Source organism: Amblyomma maculatum, chromosome 2 (assembly GCF_055883805.1).
Source record: "Amblyomma maculatum isolate TAMU_Amacu chromosome 2, ASM5588380v1, whole genome shotgun sequence".
Lineage (NCBI taxonomy): Eukaryota > Metazoa > Arthropoda > Arachnida > Ixodida > Ixodidae > Amblyomma > Amblyomma maculatum.
Genome location: NC_139345.1, coordinates 157,442,785 through 157,463,815, shown reverse-complemented (window position 1 = coordinate 157,463,815; position 21,031 = coordinate 157,442,785). Strand labels below are relative to the sequence as shown.

The window sequence follows — 21,031 nt, the reverse complement described above, 5'->3', positions numbered from 1 at the left end:
CACACATATGAAAACGTACTTTATTTCACTTGAACCTCTGCAGAGGAGAACAAGGTAGTGAACGCCGGCTGGTACTGGTTTTGCGTATTTAAGAATCACTGATACGCATTAAGAACAGCGCATATGTGCTTTCTCTTCTTTACAATACCAGTAAAATTTGTTTGAGAGCTGCAATGAAACTTGCAATTATTTTACTTAGCCAATTGCTAAGTAAATTGAGTATAAATGTCCAACATATGTTGAAGATAGTCAGAATTATATCAGAAGAGGTGCACATTCACACATAAGCATAGAGAACTGGCGCAAAGAAGTGTCGCCTTGTTCTTGCCTTCGCTATTCATCGCAAGAGGCTAACTTTCCATCTCCGTGAAGAACGTTCTCTTTTAAAATGCGGTTTTACCTCTTCCAGGCTTTTAACATATATCAAAGAAGGACGGTTTGCAAATTACAAAAGGGAGTACTTAGTTATTTATTTCGCAAATTCCTTATTGCCGATTGAACCCATGTCTTCATGACCCAGCAAGAATCTGGCGTGTGTTCTGTAATGCTTTAACAGCCACATGCCTTTTTCAGTGATGCACTCATACAGAATATTGCAATTAATAAGTAATGTTATCAAAAGAATTATCTAGAGTGAAGGTGCTCTAAATGATGAAACAGGGAAGCAGTTGCCATGCAGAATATGCTTGAGCCCTACGAAGCAGAGCAGATTTCACTTGAAAGAGTAACAATCCACATGGTATATATCAGGAGCACGTAGAGCAAGGATAGTATGCATGGTATTACTGAGGTATTCGACCTTAGTTTAAATAACTACAAGTCAAACACACGGTTTTGTAGCACAGATTGACCGGGCATCGAAGCTTGATGAAAAATGCGAGGTTCATATAACTCTACAACTCCTTGACTAGGAATGCAAGGATCAGAGACTTCCATCCAGTCTACCGGTCAGTCAGTCCCAGAGCGCCAGCTCATTTTGCGCGCATTGGAGGCCGCAGAGTCCCAAGGGATCCCTGCTGACCTTCTCTAAGCAGTGCAACCAGTCTTTCGGCTGGTTACCCTTCTTTGGGAGTAAATAAAGAGTTCATCATCATCATCATCATCATCATCATCATCATCATCATCATCATCATCATCATCATCATCATCCCAGAGCGCACAACACAGCCATGTAAGAGCCTCGGAGAGAAGAGAAACAGACCACCACGACCGACGACGTTTCTCATAAAGCATTTATGCACATTTGCAAAGATTTGCAAGGAGGCATGGCAGATTGAATTTCATACACCAGGAGCATACAGAGGTGCCGGCATATACGGCTCCTGTAGAAGGCAAAATAACGGCAGTACTAAGACTTTACGTACATGAGTAGTCACGCCAAGGAAGCGTGGACTTGTACTCTTGATATAGAGATTGTGAAGTTAAAAACGCAAATTTCCATCGAAGTGGACAATGAATTTGCGCACAGAAACCTCTGTTATGTCATCATTGAGCGCCGGGAAAATAAATGGAAGGTCTTCTGCTTAAACGGTATTGCAGCAATCTTACTGTAATTCATGTCAGACTTAATTGACAAACGCCATCTTTCCACATAGTCCACCTCCCCTTGAATTAGGCTGCAGTCATGATGAGAGCAGAATATGTGGAATATCTTCAAGTTGTCCCGATATTGGAGAATCCAAATGAGCAGCTATGTAGACGTCATCGACGAATATACTGAAAAGAAGTGGCCCCGAGACGGGTCCTTGGGAACCCCAGATGTTACACTAAAGACTAGAATTTTGTTCACCATAGTGGCTAAGAAGCCCGCCACGTTAGGAGAGAAGAGTGTGGAAAGTTAGGTGACGTAATTGCAACAGGGCACGAAAACACGCAGTGTTCTAAGTTAGCATAGGATGGAGGACATTTTTGGCGTGCGGTAGAATTTGTGATACAGCAGAAAAACGATCGGGCGGGAGTAAAAAGGGTATTTAGGTGTATGCGTCCAAAAATACACATTTGCAATTTATCCGCAAGAGGAAGTGTACGAAGAGTTTCTTTAATGTCATAGCGAAGATTGATTTGTTTGTTTTTTGTAGCAAATAATAGCGTCCCACGTAGGTGGATAAAGCCAGGGAATCCCAGGTGCCCCGTATGAAGTTCGGTGGAGAGGCGATGTACTATCCGATTGCCTGGGATTTCAGCGTGACCAGGAATCCACCTCAGTGGGACAGTATGGGGATGTAGTTTGGTAAGAGCTTTGTGTAGATCAAGCTGTAGTTCTTCAGGAAGCGACCCGTATGAAGAACGCGTATAGCCGGTATTGGATCAGTGTATATGGTACATCCTGAAGGGCTAGGGGGTGCTATTGAGATATCTTGAATACTGGCGAATATTGGTAGGTTCTCGAGTCTTTGCAGGATCTATGTAAGAACCGAATCGAGGATTTGTGTCACTAACTGAGGTCGGAGCAACTGCTTACTTGATGCCGCTCTGAATTGAGCAAGCAGCTACTCCGACCTTAGTTCGTGATGCACATGGGTAGACGATCGTCGAACGGTAGGGTGAACAAAATTGGAAACGCGATTGGAACGTCTGCCTGAGATAGTATCGGCTGCAACGTTTTTTTTTTTTTTTAATGGAATTACTCTTAGGTTATATGGGAGCGGGGAAGAAGGGAAATAATAGAGAGGTCGATAGGTTTGAGTGCAACTTGCTGAAGTGTCCAATGTTCTTATTTTGTGCTGGAAAGACGCGTCATTGGCCGGTATGGATATTGCTGTATGAGGTCTCCCAGAGGCAAAAACAGCGTCGCAGTGTATAAGTGTTGAGTGGACGTATATATGTGCGGGGACGTTAAGGGCAGCCTTGTACAATATACGAAGCGCTACCTCAATCTGATGTCTTTGGTGACATGTCAAAGTTATGCAATTGTGTAGGGAGTTTTGCTGAGTGCTAATCACGGTGTCTAATGCATGAGTAAGCTGCCTGACTTGACCGTCGCGTGGCCCTGCATGCTCATTGACAATACGGCGAATTAGATGCGTAAGCTGATTGCAGACATTTAACAGTTGTAGAAACATTGGCCTGATTAGTTGACTCATGGATATGAAGTCTAAGAATCCGACAGGACGATACACGAGGGATGGGGTGACCTGCCATTTTAAGAGTGAGTAGATGGTTCTATGGTGGGGATGATCACGAGATTTTGCAATCAGCTCCAATTCAGATTTTTCAGGTGTGCGAAATAGCTCTACTTTGTCATGAGATCGATACCTTGCCGTAGGGTGTCCGCTACTGCTCTAGGAGACCCAGAAGCACAGCAAAGAGTTATGTCATCTGAATGGAATGGATCTTTTAAATTTCGCATAGACGAAAGAATACGAGACAGGGGAGACATTCCGAGGTTAAACAGTGTGTGTGTGTGTCTGTGACAGAATACTACTGTTCCCAAGGACGCGGGATCGAATCGCGGCCTCCGTGGCCTCTTTTCAAAGGAGGCGAAAAGCAAGGCGCCCGTGTGCTGTGCGATGCCAGTGCACGTTAAAGAACCCCGGGTGGTCGAAATTCCCGGCGTCCTCCACTACGGCGTCTATCATAGCCTGAGTTGCTTTGGGACATTAAACCCCACAGACCAAACCAAACCAAACCAGAATAGCGTCCCGTGGAGTACCAGATGTGAGGGGAAAGGATTGGAAACAAAATCGGAGAGATAGAACTTGGCCGTGCGGTCGCGGAGAAATGCACTGAGGTAGCCGTCCATCTTTCGAGCACAGCCAGTAGAGGCAAGGATGTTTAAGACAGGGTCTTGGGCAAGGTTATCAAAGACCTTACGCACATAAAAGGCCACTACGGCTTGGAGGTGGGAACAGGGCAGAGGGTCAAATTCGTGCTTGAGGAGAAAAAAGATGTCCTCAGTAGACACACTTTTCAGAAGCCAATTTGTTGAAGGGGAAAGAAATCTGTCGGTTCAAGATGAGTCCCGAGCCGATTGAGATCCGTTCCATTGTCTTTCCAAGTCAGACTCAGCTGAAGAGGCGAAGATAATAGATCCCCATGCATTTAATAACGTTTTGCTCACTCACTCACTCACTCACTCACTCACTCACTCACTCACTCACTCACTCACTCACTCACTCACTCACTCACTCGCTCACTCACTCACTCACTCACTCACTCACTCACTCACTCACTCACTCACTCACTCACTCACTCACTCACTCACTCACTCACTCACTCACTCACTCACTCACTCAGCCATGATCTAAGAGAAACTGGGCACAGATTTTTTAAGTGCTGTTTTTTTTTGCCAGGCTTTGGCAGTAGGGTTATAAATGATTGTGTCACAAATGCTGGGAGGGTGCTTTCTTCGTAGGGTGAGTTAATATTACTGAGAAAATTGTCTTTGTCCTTGTCGGAGAGATTTCGAACGAGCACGTAACTGGGTACACGGGGCTAACCCGTTTTAGCGGTTCTAGAGCCCAGTCCAGATCCCAGAAGGTAAACGTCTCATCGAGTTCTGCAATGAAGGTATCATTGTACGGAGGACGAAGGCTAGGTAGGGGAGGAGGACTATAGAGATCGCGGAGTTGGGTAGTTAAGGCATCCGCGCCAAGTAGTGCATGGTACTTCTCGAGAGTGGGAAAGGAGTCGGTTGAGGCCGGAGTTCTCTGAGTTAGTGCCAGGTTCTTGTTTTATTAAACATGCCGTTGATAGTGTTACACATTTTGTTCCATTGATTTGTCACAGGTGTAACGCAGTTTTTTGCACCCTGCCGCGTAAGCTCGGTGACACGCTTGGACAGGCGAGATTTGAAATCTATGTTATGTGGGGAGTGGTACGATGACTCTTGCGCTAGCAAAACGTCGCAAATTGTAAAAGAATCGGGTGAAACTTCTGTGCTGTGTCTGGATAACCTATAGGTTCACTAACGAAGGCATTGAACTCAGCTACTGTACCACTGCAGGTATTACTCTCTACCGTGCTTTGTAAGTGGACCTTCCTGCGCTTTGAGCGTCTCATATCGGTACGAAACAAGAAGGATATTTGGATGTTCAGCGTTTCTTTCACGAAATCTATGAACGAGTTGTGTGTAAAACTATCAATATGCTGCAACTCAGCAAAAAAAGACAGTGACAAATTAGGCTCGGCTGCGTTCGGCTTGGTTTGGTTTATAGGGTTAAACGTCCGAAAGCGACTCAGGCTATGAGACGCCGTAGTGGACGGCTCCGGAAATTTTACAGGCCATTTAACGTGTACTGAAATTGCACATCAGACGGGTACCTTGCTTTTCGCCTCCCTCGAAAAGCGGTTCCCGTGGCCGGGATTCGAACCCGTATTCTTAGGTACAGCAGTCAAGCGCCCTAACCACATCCCCACCACGGCGAGGCGACCAAGAGGTCAGGCGATCTTAACTGCATTTGAAATAAAAGTGGTTGTGGTTTAGCTTCGGTTGAACCATGTGTGAAGCGATAGCTCCGACCGAGGAGCGCGGCGCCGCTCTATATACACTCATGGCTGACGTGAGCGATCATGTATCTCGCCACGCAGCTGCTCATGCGTTAAGCTACTTTCCACGGCAGTTGACGTTAACCTTGACCTTTGGTGGGAACATGGTGGTTTTGGCTTAAGTTTCCATTTGAGCTTAAAGCTTTTTGAAGGTCATCGGAAGCACATGATGACCATGCCTTTACATCCCGTAGTGAAGCGCTTCAAAAAAACGAGGTCACTGCAGAATATGCACCGGAGAAATGCGGAAGCCTGAGCCTGCTATGTATCAGCCGGATTGCGCGAGTGACAGATATGGCGCCTTCCCTTTCCTGTAAACAAATTATAATTATATGCAGCACTGAAAAGAACGCCGATAAGAGGCAAACGATGAGAGAGTTAGACATCTGAGAGAGAATCCAACTTTCTTTTTCAGACTGCAGTTGGGTTATTACCTCTCTTCAGATACTTTCTAATCATTCTCACCCATTTTTGTACGCAAATTACTCATTTTCCCTCTCGTTCACGTTGAAATATTTCACATTTTCTTCTCCAGGAAGTAAACTAATATTAATCTAATTACGCCACATCAACCATATTGTCACTTGCACCCCTTTCTTTCACGCTCTATCTGATGGTATCATTGCTTTTCCGATCTACTTACTGGTTCCTCTTTTACAGCTCCGATAAGGTCACGACCATGCGAAACCCGCTACATGGCTACAAAATGCCGACGAATTAAAAATTACGACAACACTGTAGAATATGCACTGGGGAAATGGGAAAGCCTCAGCGTTGTTGCTTCATGCGGTACATCGCGCGCCCCTTGTATATCTTTTGCAAAAAAAAAAATGGCTTAGCTCTGTTGTGCCTGGATATATGTAGCGAAAAGCAGTGACTACCAGTCTTCCGCGCCTTTCGCCAGCAGCTAAACTCTCTTTGGCTTCCATGTCGATCGCGTCTACGTTTACCGGCGTTCTGTAATTCGTTTACAGGTCCTGGCCCTACGGGGCTGGGACGGTAGGTAAACGCTGCTTGCGGCGGGGGCTAGCCAGCCATCGAATTTAACCTGTTGTAGGCCGTCATTGCACTCACCAGTGCTTCGGTGATGGACGACGGCTGTTGTTGGGGCGTGTCTTTCTCTCCCTCTTCTTTTTCATTTTTTTCTCTATTTTCACTTCTGTCCGCACGAGGCAGAGGTGGTAAGACGCCCGACTACTGTGCCGGAGTACCCGGGTTTGAACCCGATCTCGGCGGCTGCGTTTCGATGGAGGCGAAACGAAGAGGCGTCCTTGTGCTGTGCGATGTCAGCGCACGTTAAAGATCCCCAGGTGGTCGAAATTTCCGTAGCCCTCCACTACGGCTCCTCTTTCTTTTCAGTTTCACTCCCACCTTCCTCCCTTCCCTTACGGCGCGGTTGAGGTGTCCAGAGGAACCAAGTAAGACAGTTACCGTGCCTTTCCCTTCCTATAAGTAAAAAAAATCAATCAGGCAGCGGAGGTGGTTCAGATACAGAGCCAGTAGCTGGCCCGTGCATTTTCTTTTCCTTCTTACAGCCACAATAACTTCACGACCCGGGGCGTGGCATAGCGGTGAAGCGCTTGGCTGCGGATCCGAGCGATAGAGGTTCGATTCCCGGATGGAAACTAATTTTTTTTAATGAGGAGGAGTCGCACACCTCTTAAGCGTTGCTAGGCAACGGCGGCAGAGCTTGGCGAGGGGATTGTGGAGCTGGCCTTGGCTGTGACGTCACTTGGTCGCGGCATACGGCATACGTCACTCGGTTTCGCGCATGCGCAAAACTGGCCAACCTGCGCACCGGCTCACGCGAAGCTCGGCTCTGACCCTCGTAGTGAAGTTTTTCGCTTGAAAAGGTTGCTTCCGCGCAGTAGAAAGTTTCTTTCGCGTCCCTACCGCCCGCGGCTGCATTTCGATGGAGACGAAACGAAGAGGCGTCCGTGTGCTGTGGGACGTCAGTGCATGTTAAAGATCCCCAGGTGGTCGAAGTTACTCCGCAGCCCTCCACTACTAACACCCTTTTCTCTCTTTCCGCTTTCACTCCCACTTTCCCTTTCCTTACGGCGTTGTTGAGGTGTCCAGAGAGTGTTTGTGCCAGATACTGCGCCTTTCCTTTCGTGACAACCAATTAAGTCAACATCCACTTCCTGTTGATGTGTCGTCACATCTATTGAACGTGGACAGTAGTCGTATGGGTAATGTCGACATAAGTTTGATTTTACTTTTACCCTTGGGGCTCTAATTAACTCTTCTGACAACGACACAATGGCTGCGGACACGTTTTGTGCGCACCACGTTGCTGACATAGCCTATAAGGCTTTCGCCTTAATAATTTAACATTAACTCAATTTGGCTTTTCGGTAAACAAAGCTAAAATGATCATCAGTGTTACAAATCAAAATTTTGTTTCAAACAAAATACAACACTGCCTCTTCACTTTGATATGCCGCGGTAACACATATAGCAGTTTCACTCTTCATTTACAGAAACCTAATATAGCGGCAACTAATTGTTTTCTCAGCTCTGGAAAAATTGAGCAGTGACCCCCCTTCTCTCCCTGTACGTTTATTGGTATTTCGCTAGCAAAAAGAAATAGTCATCGAGAGAGAGTAATTTAACGAGAAGAAAGGTGGAGAGGTCGGCCGGTGGTAGAGATCCTGGCCTGCTACTACACACTGGGGAATGGGGGAAGAGGAAGTAAAAGAGAGAGATGGTGCGAATGAAGGGTGATGATGTCATAGTTCAGTGAAGTTTCGCTTGTGGTCCGAGGCATTGAGGAGACCATGCACGCACTTAACGACACTCATGCAACGCAACATGTCGCACATGTCTTGGGCACGCACCGCTTGTCACTGAACTGATTTATTTATTTATAGGAAGGGAAAGGCGCGGTAACTGTCTCACTTTTTTTCTGTGGACACCGCAACAGCGCCGTCAGGGAGGGGAGGAAGATGGGAGTGAAAGTGGAAAGAGGGAAAGAGGAGCCATAGTGGAGGGCTACGGAGTAATTTCGACCACCTGGGGATCTTTAACGTGCGCTGACATCGCACAGCACACGGACGCCTCTTCGTTTCGCCTCCATCGATACGCAGCCGCCGAGGTCGGGTTCGAGCCCGGGTACTCCGGCACAGCAGTCGGGCGTATCTCACCACTGCACCACCCCGGTGGGGCCGCTTGCCACTGGATGGATTTATAGGAAGGGAAATGCAATCCAGTGGGCGCCGTGCACATACACGAAGCCGTGATGCACAACGTATCTCTTACTCGACAGAATGAACCGCTACGCGTGTCGACGATGTGCGCTCGGTAACTGCAAATTGAATCGAACCTAACAGCATTGGTAAATACCGCAGTAAAAACGTCTCATATTAGCCGCAATGAACGTATTTTTCGCATTGAGAATCTGTTTCTTATACCAACCGTTAGTGCTCCGGATATTTGAGAGTGAAAATCTACTCCAATACACCTCCCGCTTCATGCCGTAACTGCTCCGTTTTTGCAGAGTGAAAATCTACCCCACATCACCGGCCGCTGCATGTTGTAACTGCTCCGTTTTGGAGAGTGAAAATCTGCCCCACATGAACTCCCGCGACCACCCGCGAATGCTCCGTTTTTATAGGGGTTTACTCTAATCCAGCATTCTGATTCCGAACCTCGTTTAGGGAGGACGTTAGAGGACAAGCCATTCACTCCGATTTGGGTGGATTCGTGCCTATATAGGCACTTCAGCAGCAGAAGCTCAAAGTGTACTGACACATGTTTCAGCATAAGCGCGTATGCACGTGTGATACTCACTCATTTCACAGTTCACACAAATGTCACAGGCGAGAATCTAGGCCCGCTGCACTTAAAAAATCTAGCAGGGCCTCAATCATGCATCACTTATCCGTTTATTTCGCCCTGACACCTATAGAGATTTTTCCTCTGTCTAACTGCTCTAGAGTATTTTCCAAGGCCCTCCTCGCTTCACTACAGGTAGGGCACTCACAAATAATATGAATAATTGTCTCTGGAATTTTGCAGTTCACGCAGTTCGGACTTGCTTCAACTTCGATCTTGTGGAGATTGACAGGTGTACGCGTCTCCAAGCCGTAACCGATAGAGCATAGTTCCTTGACCTCGCATAACTTTAGATGGTATACAAGAAGTGATGAGCCATGCATCTAGCCGAGAGATGCGGTCCGGCTCATGGCTTCCATCGTCCCAATGTAGATGCATAGCAGCCTGCATTGATTGAACCAGTTATCAAAATATACGCAAGGTGAAGGTGAAATTGCGATCTGAAGGGGTTCTGTGGTTTCGCTATCAATAGCACCGCAAAGAAAAGGCAAAGAGGAGGGTATTTTCAATACCTTAAGGTTTATGATACCAGCGGGTTGCCTAATTTCTCTTCCATTCGCTGTCTTTCGGGTTCTCTATAGTAGTGGGGGGTGCATTCCATACTACGCTACACCAAATGATCGTATTACTTGCAGTAGCCGCATCTCTGCCGCAATTAACGCAGTGTACTACTTTCTCCCCTACGTGCCAGGGCTTCGTGACGAAGTATTAGAGATCGCAGCAGGTCCTGCACTCCAAGGGTCAAAGTTACTGCATAGCCCTCCACCTACAGCACTCTTTCTCTCTTCCACTCTCACTGCTACCTTCCTCTCATATTACGGTACGGTTCAGTTGTCCACGGTGGTGGCACAGGTACTAGGTCTTTCGTTTTCTATGAACCCATTTACAATTAATTACCCCTTTAAGTAATTATGTGCTCCCTCAGTAAGATCATATTGCACATGCATGACCTAATAATAATAACCATCTAAGCATAGAGGTTTGGGGGCAATTGTTGGTTGAATTACGGTATAGCAAACTTGTGTCCTACGTTTGCGCCTGTAGCCGGGGATCCCTGTATTCCGGTAAATTACACATAAGCCCGTACCGGGTTTACACATATTTATATCTGTTGATTCATTTAGCCTTAAGTTAGCTGACCCGAGGGCGGGTGGGTAAGGTAGCCTGCCGCCTTTGGGCAGGCCACGTAGATGGCCAACTCCGTTCTGCTCGCCATGGCCCCAGTGAGCGGAGGGTGAAATAGAGCGGCTTCTTTTTCTTCCGTCAGCCTGCCAATGCTTGCTGCATTCTATATTTTTGTGCATTTGCTCGCTCACGCAGTGACAGTGGACAGAACCTGAACCACCCCAAAGGCGACCTGCAACCAGTGCTCATCATGGAGGAGCAGTCTGCAGGCAGCGTCCCTGCCTTCAGCGGCGGCGGTGGCAGCACCAGGAAGGCGCTAGCCCTTCGGATGCCTGCGGGTTGGCCTCGGGCATTCATATCGGCCTGTTCGCTCATGTTCGGCGTGAGCGCGTGGGTGAGCGTGAATGGCCTGTGGGTGCAGATGCCGCTGCTCGTTCCCGCGCTGCCGGAGGGGTGGAACCTCGGTTCGGTGCTCGTCATCGTCATACAGGTCGCCAACGTGGGACCGCTGGCCTACACGCTCGCCCGCAACCATCTCGGAGTTAGTACCTCCACTTATGGCTTAGCCTTATGCACTGTTGTGATATTTTTCTGAACACTTGTCGATGTTAAGGAGCAAGGAACGATATTCATTGTTTTTAAGCAGGAGAGTATAACAGCCTACTACATGAATAGGAGTTGCGCCTCGATCTCGCTTGCAGATATTACTTTTAGCAACTAATACTTGGTTCGAGGTGCTCTGTAGGGTCATCCGTATGTGTATACTATGCTAGAGGCCTCCTAATATGAAAGGAACAGCAGCAAAATTGTACGGGATTTTTATTTTTTGGCGCATAGCCGGTTGGTAATTGTTTCCTCCGCAATAAATAGTGCACGTCCGTTACCTGTCGTCTAAAAAACCTTGGTGCCACCAGTTCTTAAAGATAACAACTTTGGCACCATTGCAAAAAGCCCACGAGAAAAAACAGACCAGGAATTAGAATTTGAAGTTTTCGAGTAGTCGTCTCACCATTAAAAATTTCGTACCATGATTTATGTGAATTTGCCAGTCCTGCATTTTAAAGTTTAAAAGGCCAATAATCTTGATATGCCTTACCCCCCTCCCCGATACTTAGTTCCCTCTCCGCGGATTATGAATTTTCCACACCGTACAAGAAAACGTGAAAATGTGTCACCTTCTCGGTATTTACAGTGAAGACGCTTCTTGTCCAAGCCCATATATGTTGTCTTCTTTAATATGCAGCCAACTGGTTTCAGTAGCCGTGGATAGATAACCTCAGTTTCGGGAGCCTGCTCATAATATCACGATATGTATGATGCGTTCTTCACGGGCCATGCCAGTAAATGCTTCCTTCACTGTCAACGTCATGTGAAAATGTTTCTGTTTTGCGCAGTTCATACGATGATTCCACGTTTCGTCATTTACACGTTAAGGTTGCGCACGTTAAATCCTCTTCCAGGAAAGAATTCGGGCGACATTCTCTTCAGATAATCGGGGCCTAGCTGCGTTTTTCAGGCGACGCTATCGAAGCTCGGGTGTGAAGAGCATTACTGCTCATATTTTGTGCCTTCCCTCGAAGAGCCCTCCTAACATGAGCGCGGACAGCAGCGGCAGCCGCTGAAGTCCGCTCCCACACATTTCTCTCCTTTGTCGCCCTAGAGCGTTTTTAATTGAGTGCCAACAGTTATTTACCTTTCACATTGACATCTATCAGAACCTTCTTTCCTACGCTCTTCGTGTCGGCCAGTGCTAGGTGAAAAAAGTGTTGCAGCTCTAACCTACCTCCCTACTTTTATTTCAGACAAGAATCTTTCCTCTTGCGCTAGATTAAGTTTTTCCTCATGTGCTAGTCCTTTCGCGCATAATTAAGCGCATCGCGTATTATGTCCACAGCTTACGGTTTCATATCTCTTCCCACAGATCCGGTGTTCGGTGCACGCGACCTTGCTCGTGGGCCTGACGGCCAGCGTCTTGTTGGTGTTCCTGTGGCGACACACGGTTGGAGGACACAGTGTGGCGTTCATCGCCCTCGCCTTTTTTCTCTCCTGTGTCGACTGCACCAGCTCCGTCCTCTACATGCCTTTCATGGCCCGATATCCACCACAGTTCCTGTTCTGGTACGACAACAAAACCTCGAATGTTGAATGTGCTTTTTAGACCGTAATACTAGCATGCTAACATAGCTCGCTAAAGGCTCCAAAGCTAAGTACATTGAACTACAGTGGCTGGAATAGAACATCGTTTTTTTTTAATACGAAAGCGCTAATGAACACGATAAAATCCTACCACAAATCTTTTTTGAGGCCTCTGCCAAGCTAAAAAATATCGTTGAAGCGGATTGGATTCAAACTCCACAATTTCTGGCGGGGAAGCGAGAACGGAAACTCGTACCCATCGACGTTTTGAAGCGAAAGCTTCACTACGCAATGTGTCAGCCAAGGGCCAGCTGAAAGCTTGTTTGACCTTGAACGAGCCAGAGGTCACATCGTGGCTATGTAGCTTAACCGTGGCACCATCTATGGTGTGCCACGACTCACCTTTGACATTTGACGGCAGATACTACATCACGAGTAAGTTCCCTCTTGTAGTTGACAGTGTCTTCTCCTGCATAGTCTCGTCAATTTCATCGCCGGAAATCTAGGTTGGCACATGTATAAACTCAAGCCTAACCGCTTCACCTAATTAGATTTAGCCTGGTTAAAGCGTAGGCAATTCTTTGTTGCACTATAATCGTATTTCACTGACTTAACATGAGTGAAAGTCCTGCAATTATTTTAAGGTTCTAAGGAAGCTGTCCAGCCTGGAATGTGCTAAGATGTCATGTGCTTTACGCAACAAAAGCTAGAGGTGATAGGTGTATCTTTCAGCGCAGCCGATCACCGCGCATATTTTACTTCCTTTCTCTCGTGCTGTGTATTGCATGTGATCGTCTTCAACAACTCGGATCTGTACGCAGTAGATTCAAACACGCGCTATCGTACTGACCTCTTAAAGGCCTCGAAAACATTTTCTTCCCCGGTGACTGTGAGACTTCGCCCCCAGAACGCAAGGCCGCAAAATGTTTTTGAAAAGTAAATAATAACGCAGTTACAGCCACTGCAATCACCCGATTCTGTCGTGTTTCTCTCCTTCCGTTCCCTCGTAAAGGTTTTTCACTCTCCTACCCGGTCGCCTAGCCTCTTCTGAGTCGCTTTGGGACGTTAAACCCCACAAACCAACCAAGCCTAGCCTCTTCAAGACAAATTCCCCTTCCACCTCCGCGTTTTGCGGGAGCTGGGGCGTGGCACTCCGCGTGCGAGACGAAAAAAAAACACTGTCGAGGGAGCGCGCGCCGCTGGATTCAATCCGGCCGTGGCGAGGGAAAAGCGCGCAGCGAGCGATAGAAACCCACCCTCAGACAGCGAGACGGACCAATGGATGCCGTTTTCGACTACGACGTCAGCCTTGCGGCTCGTAGAGAACGGGGAAGCTGGTTTCCCGACGGGGAGGATGAGAGAGCTTTGATTTGTATTTTTGCTTGTTTGCGGCACGCGTATCGCCGTAGTATTTTGCACAAACTATCTCCGGTACCTGATCGGAACACTGGGCTCCTTTGCTTAAAAGGTCTTTCCCTGGACAGTGGCCCTTTAAGATGGATATAGGTGAGAGGCGGCTTCACCAATGAACCTGGCCCACCCAACCTTCGACTGAGCGCAATTCTAAAGTTAAAATTACAAACATATTTTACGATCGTTCAGAAGCGACTTTGTAAACAACGCCGAAATAGACTTGGCCCTCCTTTGAAATTTGAATGAACCAACGGCAAAATTCGGCCAGTAATCACTTAAATGAATGAACAGTCGAAGTTTCTATGCTTTCTCAGCACACTGCATTGTTTGGAGAATTCGAACTGTCTCGTGTCTTAATGACCTCGCTTTCCCCAGTCACACTCAAGCACGGATCCTTTCTCGTCTGGCAGGGCATTAAATTGGATGGCATAAGCCTCGCCGAACTCAGCCCATCCAGGATTGAAGCCGTTCATGGGATGAATGCCTTATGTTTTTTTTTTCCCGTCAGCTGTTTCTTAAGCCTCGAGAGAACGCTCTTCAATTACTTCATCTGTCTCTCTATATCTGCCCTAACCTCCTTGATAACTTGGCTCTGGCTGTATCGACATTTTTAAGTAACATTGAAAAAAACGTGAACTGGACAAAAATATAAAGGTAACGTAAACAGTTATCGCACGTAGAAACTTTGAGCAACGATTTAATAGTTATGCTGCGTGTCGCTAAAAATGTAACAAATCACCTTTCGCTGTGTTAACGCTTGCTCTTAATAATATATTTCCCATCCCTTATGTTATACTACAGGGTAAATAAACGAAATGAAATGAAAGAAAGGAAATGGGGAGATAAATAAGCGAAAGCGAATACGAGCAGTTTCCCTTATAGAAGACAGGAAGGTCGTCACCGATCTTCCTGTCACGTTGTAAGAATAATTGTAATTGTAAGAATAATTTTAACTTTAGGAATAATACGTAATGAATAATTAATATTACACACATTGTGAAGTTCGAATTCAATGCTTTGCGTTGCCGTATGGCGAAAATAGGCACATCAGGAACGCTGTATGGAGCTTCAGCGAAAAAAAAAAAAAAAAAAAAAAACTCCTGACTAAAGCAAATGCTACTTTAAACGCCCTCTTAAGAAGTCCGGAGGGCTTGCAAAAATATCGTTGGTTTGACCATTTTTGCGCGCTTATTCAAAAGCACATAATTGCTTGAACTAGATTCACTGGTACGACTTCCTGAAAGCTGCGACGCCAAAAAGGTCCTTGGTGCACTTTCTTCTTCCCTTATTCTTTAAATGATTCAGGGTTGTCGTTCATTGTGGACATGTGGTTCAAATGACTGGCAAATGGGAACGTTGTAATTACCGTTACTTGTCAATGTACATGACCTAGAACCTGCGCATTTTACTCCGTTTCGCCGCCATATGGGAGATTTTGCATTGTGTACAGAGGATAATGAGCTGCATATGAAAAGGAATATGGTAATTAAGAAGGTTGATTCCCTGAACTATCGCGAGTAGGGCCACATGTGCCTTATGCGCTTGTCAGCATGGTCTATTTCATAACGCCTATCGGGAGGTTAGAGATAAATGCCTAAAAAGAGCTAACAATAAGTATCAGTAGGCGTTTCAGCGGTCGTAGCTGTCCAAAAATGTGTAGGGTGGCAAATGACTGTTGCCTAGACTTACTTTAACTACTTCACAGAGTTCGTTGGATAAGTGTCTGTACTCGTAACATCAACGCATAGAGTGAACTCAAGTTAGGGTTGCCTGCCTTTGTCGAGGTTAGACGCTTTGAAAATAGCCGGATGGAACTCTACACCCTTCAGGAAACTGGCAAAGCCGCAGATACGAAATCAGTCTGCATGCTCACAACGAAACACGCCTACACACGAAATATATATATATATATATATATATATATATATATATATATATATATATATATATATATATATATATATATATATATATATATATATATATGAAGGAGAGGCCTCGCCGACTGTTGGCTTCTTTCCTTCATGTATTATAACGAGAACCCTCATTTCTCCTTCATTGATATATATATATATATATATATACACTGAACTACCCAGCACCTCCACTAAGATGTTACGGGGGTAGTTCAGCTTGAGGCTTCAAAGAGCGGAGGCGGGAGACTAGGCTTCCACACAACAGGCCTTTCCTGTAGGCACCAGCGACACTGCTCGAATGTCGTCGTCTTCGCCAAAACTACCCAGATACTTCTTTTTCCTTCTTATGAACATATCAGTGCATGCACCGCCTAACGTAATAATATATATATATATATATATATATATATATATATATATATATATATATATATATATATATATATATATATATATATATATATATATATATATATATATATATATATATATATATATATATATATATATTATGTATTGTTTGAGCGATGTGAAACTGATTCGTGCAATGCAACGCACTAAACCGTATAGCGGACCTAAAATTTGAAACCTTCAGGAACCTCAACTGGTAACACACCAAGATGCTATATGTAAGCGCATACAAGAGTGCAAGACATATTTATTCATACATACTGCTGCGCATATGTGCGCTATGGTAGGAGCGGGCTACAAATGCATAGGTATATACATCGAGTATAACACGAAATCAAAATACATTACAATATCAGAAAAAAACATATGCACGAGAACGTTCACAAGTACGCGCCGAGCATAAGTGACCAGGGTTATTTATCCTAGACGACGGATAAAAAGCTATGAGGAGGATATAAGCGAATAGACGCCGCTAGTGAATTTCAGTTTTCAATATAGCGGGGGAAGAAACTGAACTTGAACATGTTAGTACGTGCGTGGTAGAGTACTAAGTTGAGGTCGTGATGACTCATTGTAGATGATGTTTTCGCTAGGGTAATGTAATTATCGTGAGAAATCCCAACTGTACAGCTGACTATGGGATGCAAGAATTTTAAGAATTCGACACGACAACGTGAAGAGAGCGTAGTTCGGTTCAAGGAAGAGACCGTAGAAGAGGGGGAGAAGTCGCGATCGTAACGGTGACATATAAATCGCACACCTTTTTTCTGGATTGCTTCAAGCTTGTTAATTTCCAACTATTTATATGGGTTCCAAACAACAGACGCATACTCGAGAAGTGTACGGATTAAGGGTTTATACATTCGTAATTTTGTGTCTTTGGGAGAATAATGGGCATATCAATTTATAGTCTTAAAAATTTATTTTCAAACACAATGACTTGTGCTTGTATTTTCTCATGCTTGTAAACCCACCCCTTATGTGATACCTCCAAGAAAGGCCTTTAAGGAAATAAAATGAAGTGAAGTGAAGTGAAGTTCCCTACAAAAGTAATAACTGGTGGTACGGTGCACGATGCGGATGGAATCCGTCAGGATACAGTTTGTTTAGTGATTCCGATGCAGTCTACTGTAACGATTATGTCATTATGTGTAGGAATGAGAATTGGGGGAGGTTGGCAAGGTAATGTTTTTATTTCTAAGTCTGCAAAAGAACGATAGCGCTGTTATTTTATTTAATGTACGATTTGCAAATTATAACGCGTTTCTACTCAAACGAGCCGAACGCGGAACATGGATTTTGCCTTTAAGAGCTCTTTGCTTGGTTAGAAATAAGTTTAACCAGTGATGCCTTATTGTGAAAGCAGGAAACCTTTTTGGGAGCAATTGCAATTTAGAAATACTCGAGATTGCTGTGGTATAACCTATAGCTTTGAGAAATCGCTAGCGAAAATGCATCACACAGCAATGGTTTGAATTTGTGAGGTAGGAAATATTTATTTCGAGCCTACAGTTGGCGTAAATTTAGATTGCCTCGGTTATTTTTCCAATTTAGATGCCTCGAAGAACCACTACGATGACTTTCAGACAGTCCACAACTTAATCTGTTCTGATCTTAATGATGATTTTCGAATCCCTGAAACCCAACCCTTCCCGTTGGTAATTAACACATAGCTTTTCTTTTGGTCGAATTTATCTTGGCGCAATTTTCTTCTCTATAGAGTTTGCAGATAAGTACGCCGTCACCTGGTTCCTCAGTGTCTGTTTTCCTGGCACCGGATAAATATGTAGTGGAATTCTCAGCGCTGCGATTAAATTTTACTCTCTGGGTAGAATGCGCTGAGTGGATTGTTAGGTTTCATTCACATGTCACCCTTACTTTCTGTACCTTAGTTTGTGTAGAGAAAACGCTCGATCGATGCCACAGCCCGCTGAGCACCGACCGCTGATAGCGTTCGTAATGAACGTTGGATCAGTGTTTCCAGTGAGAGCGCGAAGCGTGTGTAGGCATCAAGGCTTTAGCTGAGTTCATAATAATTACCGATGAATAACAAGCAGCCACATTTTCATATGGAATTGCACAAGTCTCGAGTATAGATATGTCGCAGCACTGCTGATAATTGTATGTGCGAACGATTCCGTCCTTTATTACCCTGGCTTGGTTTTCAGCAAAGAAAGAAAACTTCATCTCCGGCATTTTCAAATCGCCGCTCACATATCAGAACTGCGGAAGCTGCGTGTTTTATTAGTAACATCGTAAAAATACCTGACGCGCCTATTGTTCGAAGCGAAAGTCGGAGCGAAGCTTAGGTATACTCAGTGTCTCATTCTCACTAACGAACGAATTTTGTGATCGCTCTTTAGGGTTTGACTAAAAACGAAACCCTGCCGACTGTGGCACACTCCCAGTAGAAGCCTATGAATTGATGTGCAATACCAGCGATTTAGCAGGGATGGCTCTGGAGCCCACTGGTTTTGACTATCCACGGGGCTTACAGCGTCAAAAGACGTTGTCAAGTTCTCATTTATACTTTTTGTGCGCCCTGCTGTGTACGGAATCAACTAGGAACAAATGCTTAACCATAGCAGGCTTAACTGTCAGTATAATTTGTTCCAGTGTTGTAACTTATTAATAAAAGCCTGTTGTTAACTTTACATTTGAACAGTCTATGTAACTTGAAAATTCGAAGCCGTGGAAAAAACAAGGCCATATTTGCTTTTGAAATTAGCCTTGTCGAGGAAGAAAATGTCATGCTTTATATCCTTACGGAAACGACACTGAGTGGAATAGACACGTAGGATCTCGGGGCAAGCGCGACGTTTGCTGATGACGTCAGTTACAGCGGCAACTAATCCGAACTGTGTCACGCACTTTCGCTTAGTCGCTCTGAACTTGAACCACCACGAACTTTGCACTAACTGTCCTTTTCCTTTCATCAAACTACAGAGCGTAAGAATGCTTATGGCGTGGCACAACAGCACAGTCAGTTCCAATAAGCCGCCATTGTACTACAGCACTTCAACAGCGGCTGCTGAACTTCCGTCGACGTTCGTGCACGTGCAATGGATTCAGGGTCGGTCTGCGCGCAAAATGAGGGGGATTTCCTCTTAGTGCAGGACTTCAGGAAATGTGTTTTCTTGTCTTTAAAAAGTGAAGTAGCATTGCAAGGTCTATAGCTTTGAGGTAACCAACTAACTAGGTTAATTAAAGTGAGAGTTCTTAATTTTTCGTTAAATAGGTAGGCAATTTGAACACTCCTTTCGGTGAATAACGTCCGTTGCTGCTGAGAGCCTCCTTTTGAAATATTGTTTTTAAACTCCCCATTTCAAGAAATTTTCGAAATTTTTCGTCGGAACACCAGCGGGCTGTCAGTAAAATTCAGTTCACAGTTAGGGAAGTGTTTGCACTTTTAGTACCTTTCTCTTTCCTCTACATACACTTGATCTACTTCACTCCAACCGTGAGCTTTGAAGCCTTCTCCTTTAATTCGGCCTGCCTTCTCACAGGTATATGGTCGGGGAAGGCCTGAGTGGCCTCGTGCCAGCCGTCTTGGCGCTGGCTCAAGGAGTCGGCGCTACCGAAAGCGGGAACTCGACAACCAATAGCAGCGCCACGGAAGACTTCGCCGAAGCAGGCCCCCGTGGGCCCCGGTTCAGCGTGGAGGTGTTCCTATCCCTCCTTTGCGTCATTCTGGCTCTTAGCTGGCTGTCGTTCTCCGCCCTGGCACACTGGCCTGTGGCCACCGCCTACCAGGTGGGCCTGTCTTAAGATCGTAAATCTATTGCCTTTGTGGGGTAGGGCAGATTTTTGAAATTTTTTTGATCGATGAAACTTTATATAGCGTCCCAGAACTCTTTGCAATATTGATATAGCGTGATGAGACTAAAAAATAGTCCTATTCATACGAAATGGTGCTGGCCTATCACCCTTTCTATATGAACGTGGCAAATAGTAGTTGCGGAGACCGGCCTGTTATTGTACGCTTGCCAAAGGTGTGGAATAATTCTTTGTCCATTTCTGTGCAATGACAGACTTTTTGCTAGGGAGCAAATTTTGACGGCAGTCCGCGCGAACTGTACATCTGAAGTATACGCAATATCTAATTAGCACTCAGCATTTTTTCCAGCAAAAATAATTTTTGATTTGGGTTAGCAATTTTGCATGCTCGGGTCCATTTCTATAAGTTATTGTTCTGAGATAGTCCGTATCGGGCATCGACAAACCGTACTCGTTGTTTTTCTTTTTCTTTTTTTTTTAAATCACAACGTTGAAAGTTTCGCCTGTAAACAAGGCTCAAAGATGCGTGACAGTATCAGCCGTCCGATGCATCCTAAGCCATTACCGATACCAAGACGAAACTCGTGCGGAAGCGGAAATGCAGATACAACTCCAAGGTACCAGTCGATCGTGTAGCCTCAATTAGCGCATATTACATTGACGGCTGCGCTGATAACTTCTCCCAGGATGATCTCGCCAGCGCCATGCTATGTTACCAAAAACTAGCAAGCTTCCCTCCTCTTCAAAGACAACCTTTTCGTGGTCAGCTGATGATTGCTGAACGGTCTCCAAGGTCTTTCTGCCCTTGTCCAGGGTCCTTGGCCCTTGTATCCATTTGGGCGAGCATTTTCGTACGTGCACGAGGAAGGTGGGAAAGGGCATAAGGAAGCACGTGGAACTGCTGCCCCTTCTTGATGTGAATAATTTAT

General features: G+C 45.3%; 1 protein-coding gene and 1 pseudogene across 1 annotated transcript in view; one reads left to right on the top strand and one right to left on the bottom strand.

The window, feature by feature from the left end:
• Nucleotides 1–10,540, bottom strand: part of LOC146200260 (uncharacterized) — an 86,236-nt pseudogene extending 75,696 nt beyond the window's left edge.
• Nucleotides 1–21,031, top strand: part of LOC146200259 (solute carrier family 52, riboflavin transporter, member 3-B-like) — a 95,380-nt gene that overhangs the window by 53,124 nt on the left and 21,225 nt on the right. Inside the window, exons 2-4 of the mRNA XM_084595455.1 lie at nucleotides 10,645–10,990; nucleotides 12,371–12,567; nucleotides 19,832–20,078. Coding sequence (XP_084451581.1) covers nucleotides 10,700–10,990; nucleotides 12,371–12,567; nucleotides 19,832–20,078 — 735 coding nt within the window. The 5' untranslated portion in view covers nucleotides 10,645–10,699. The remainder of the gene's footprint in view (nucleotides 1–10,644; nucleotides 10,991–12,370; nucleotides 12,568–19,831; nucleotides 20,079–21,031) is intronic.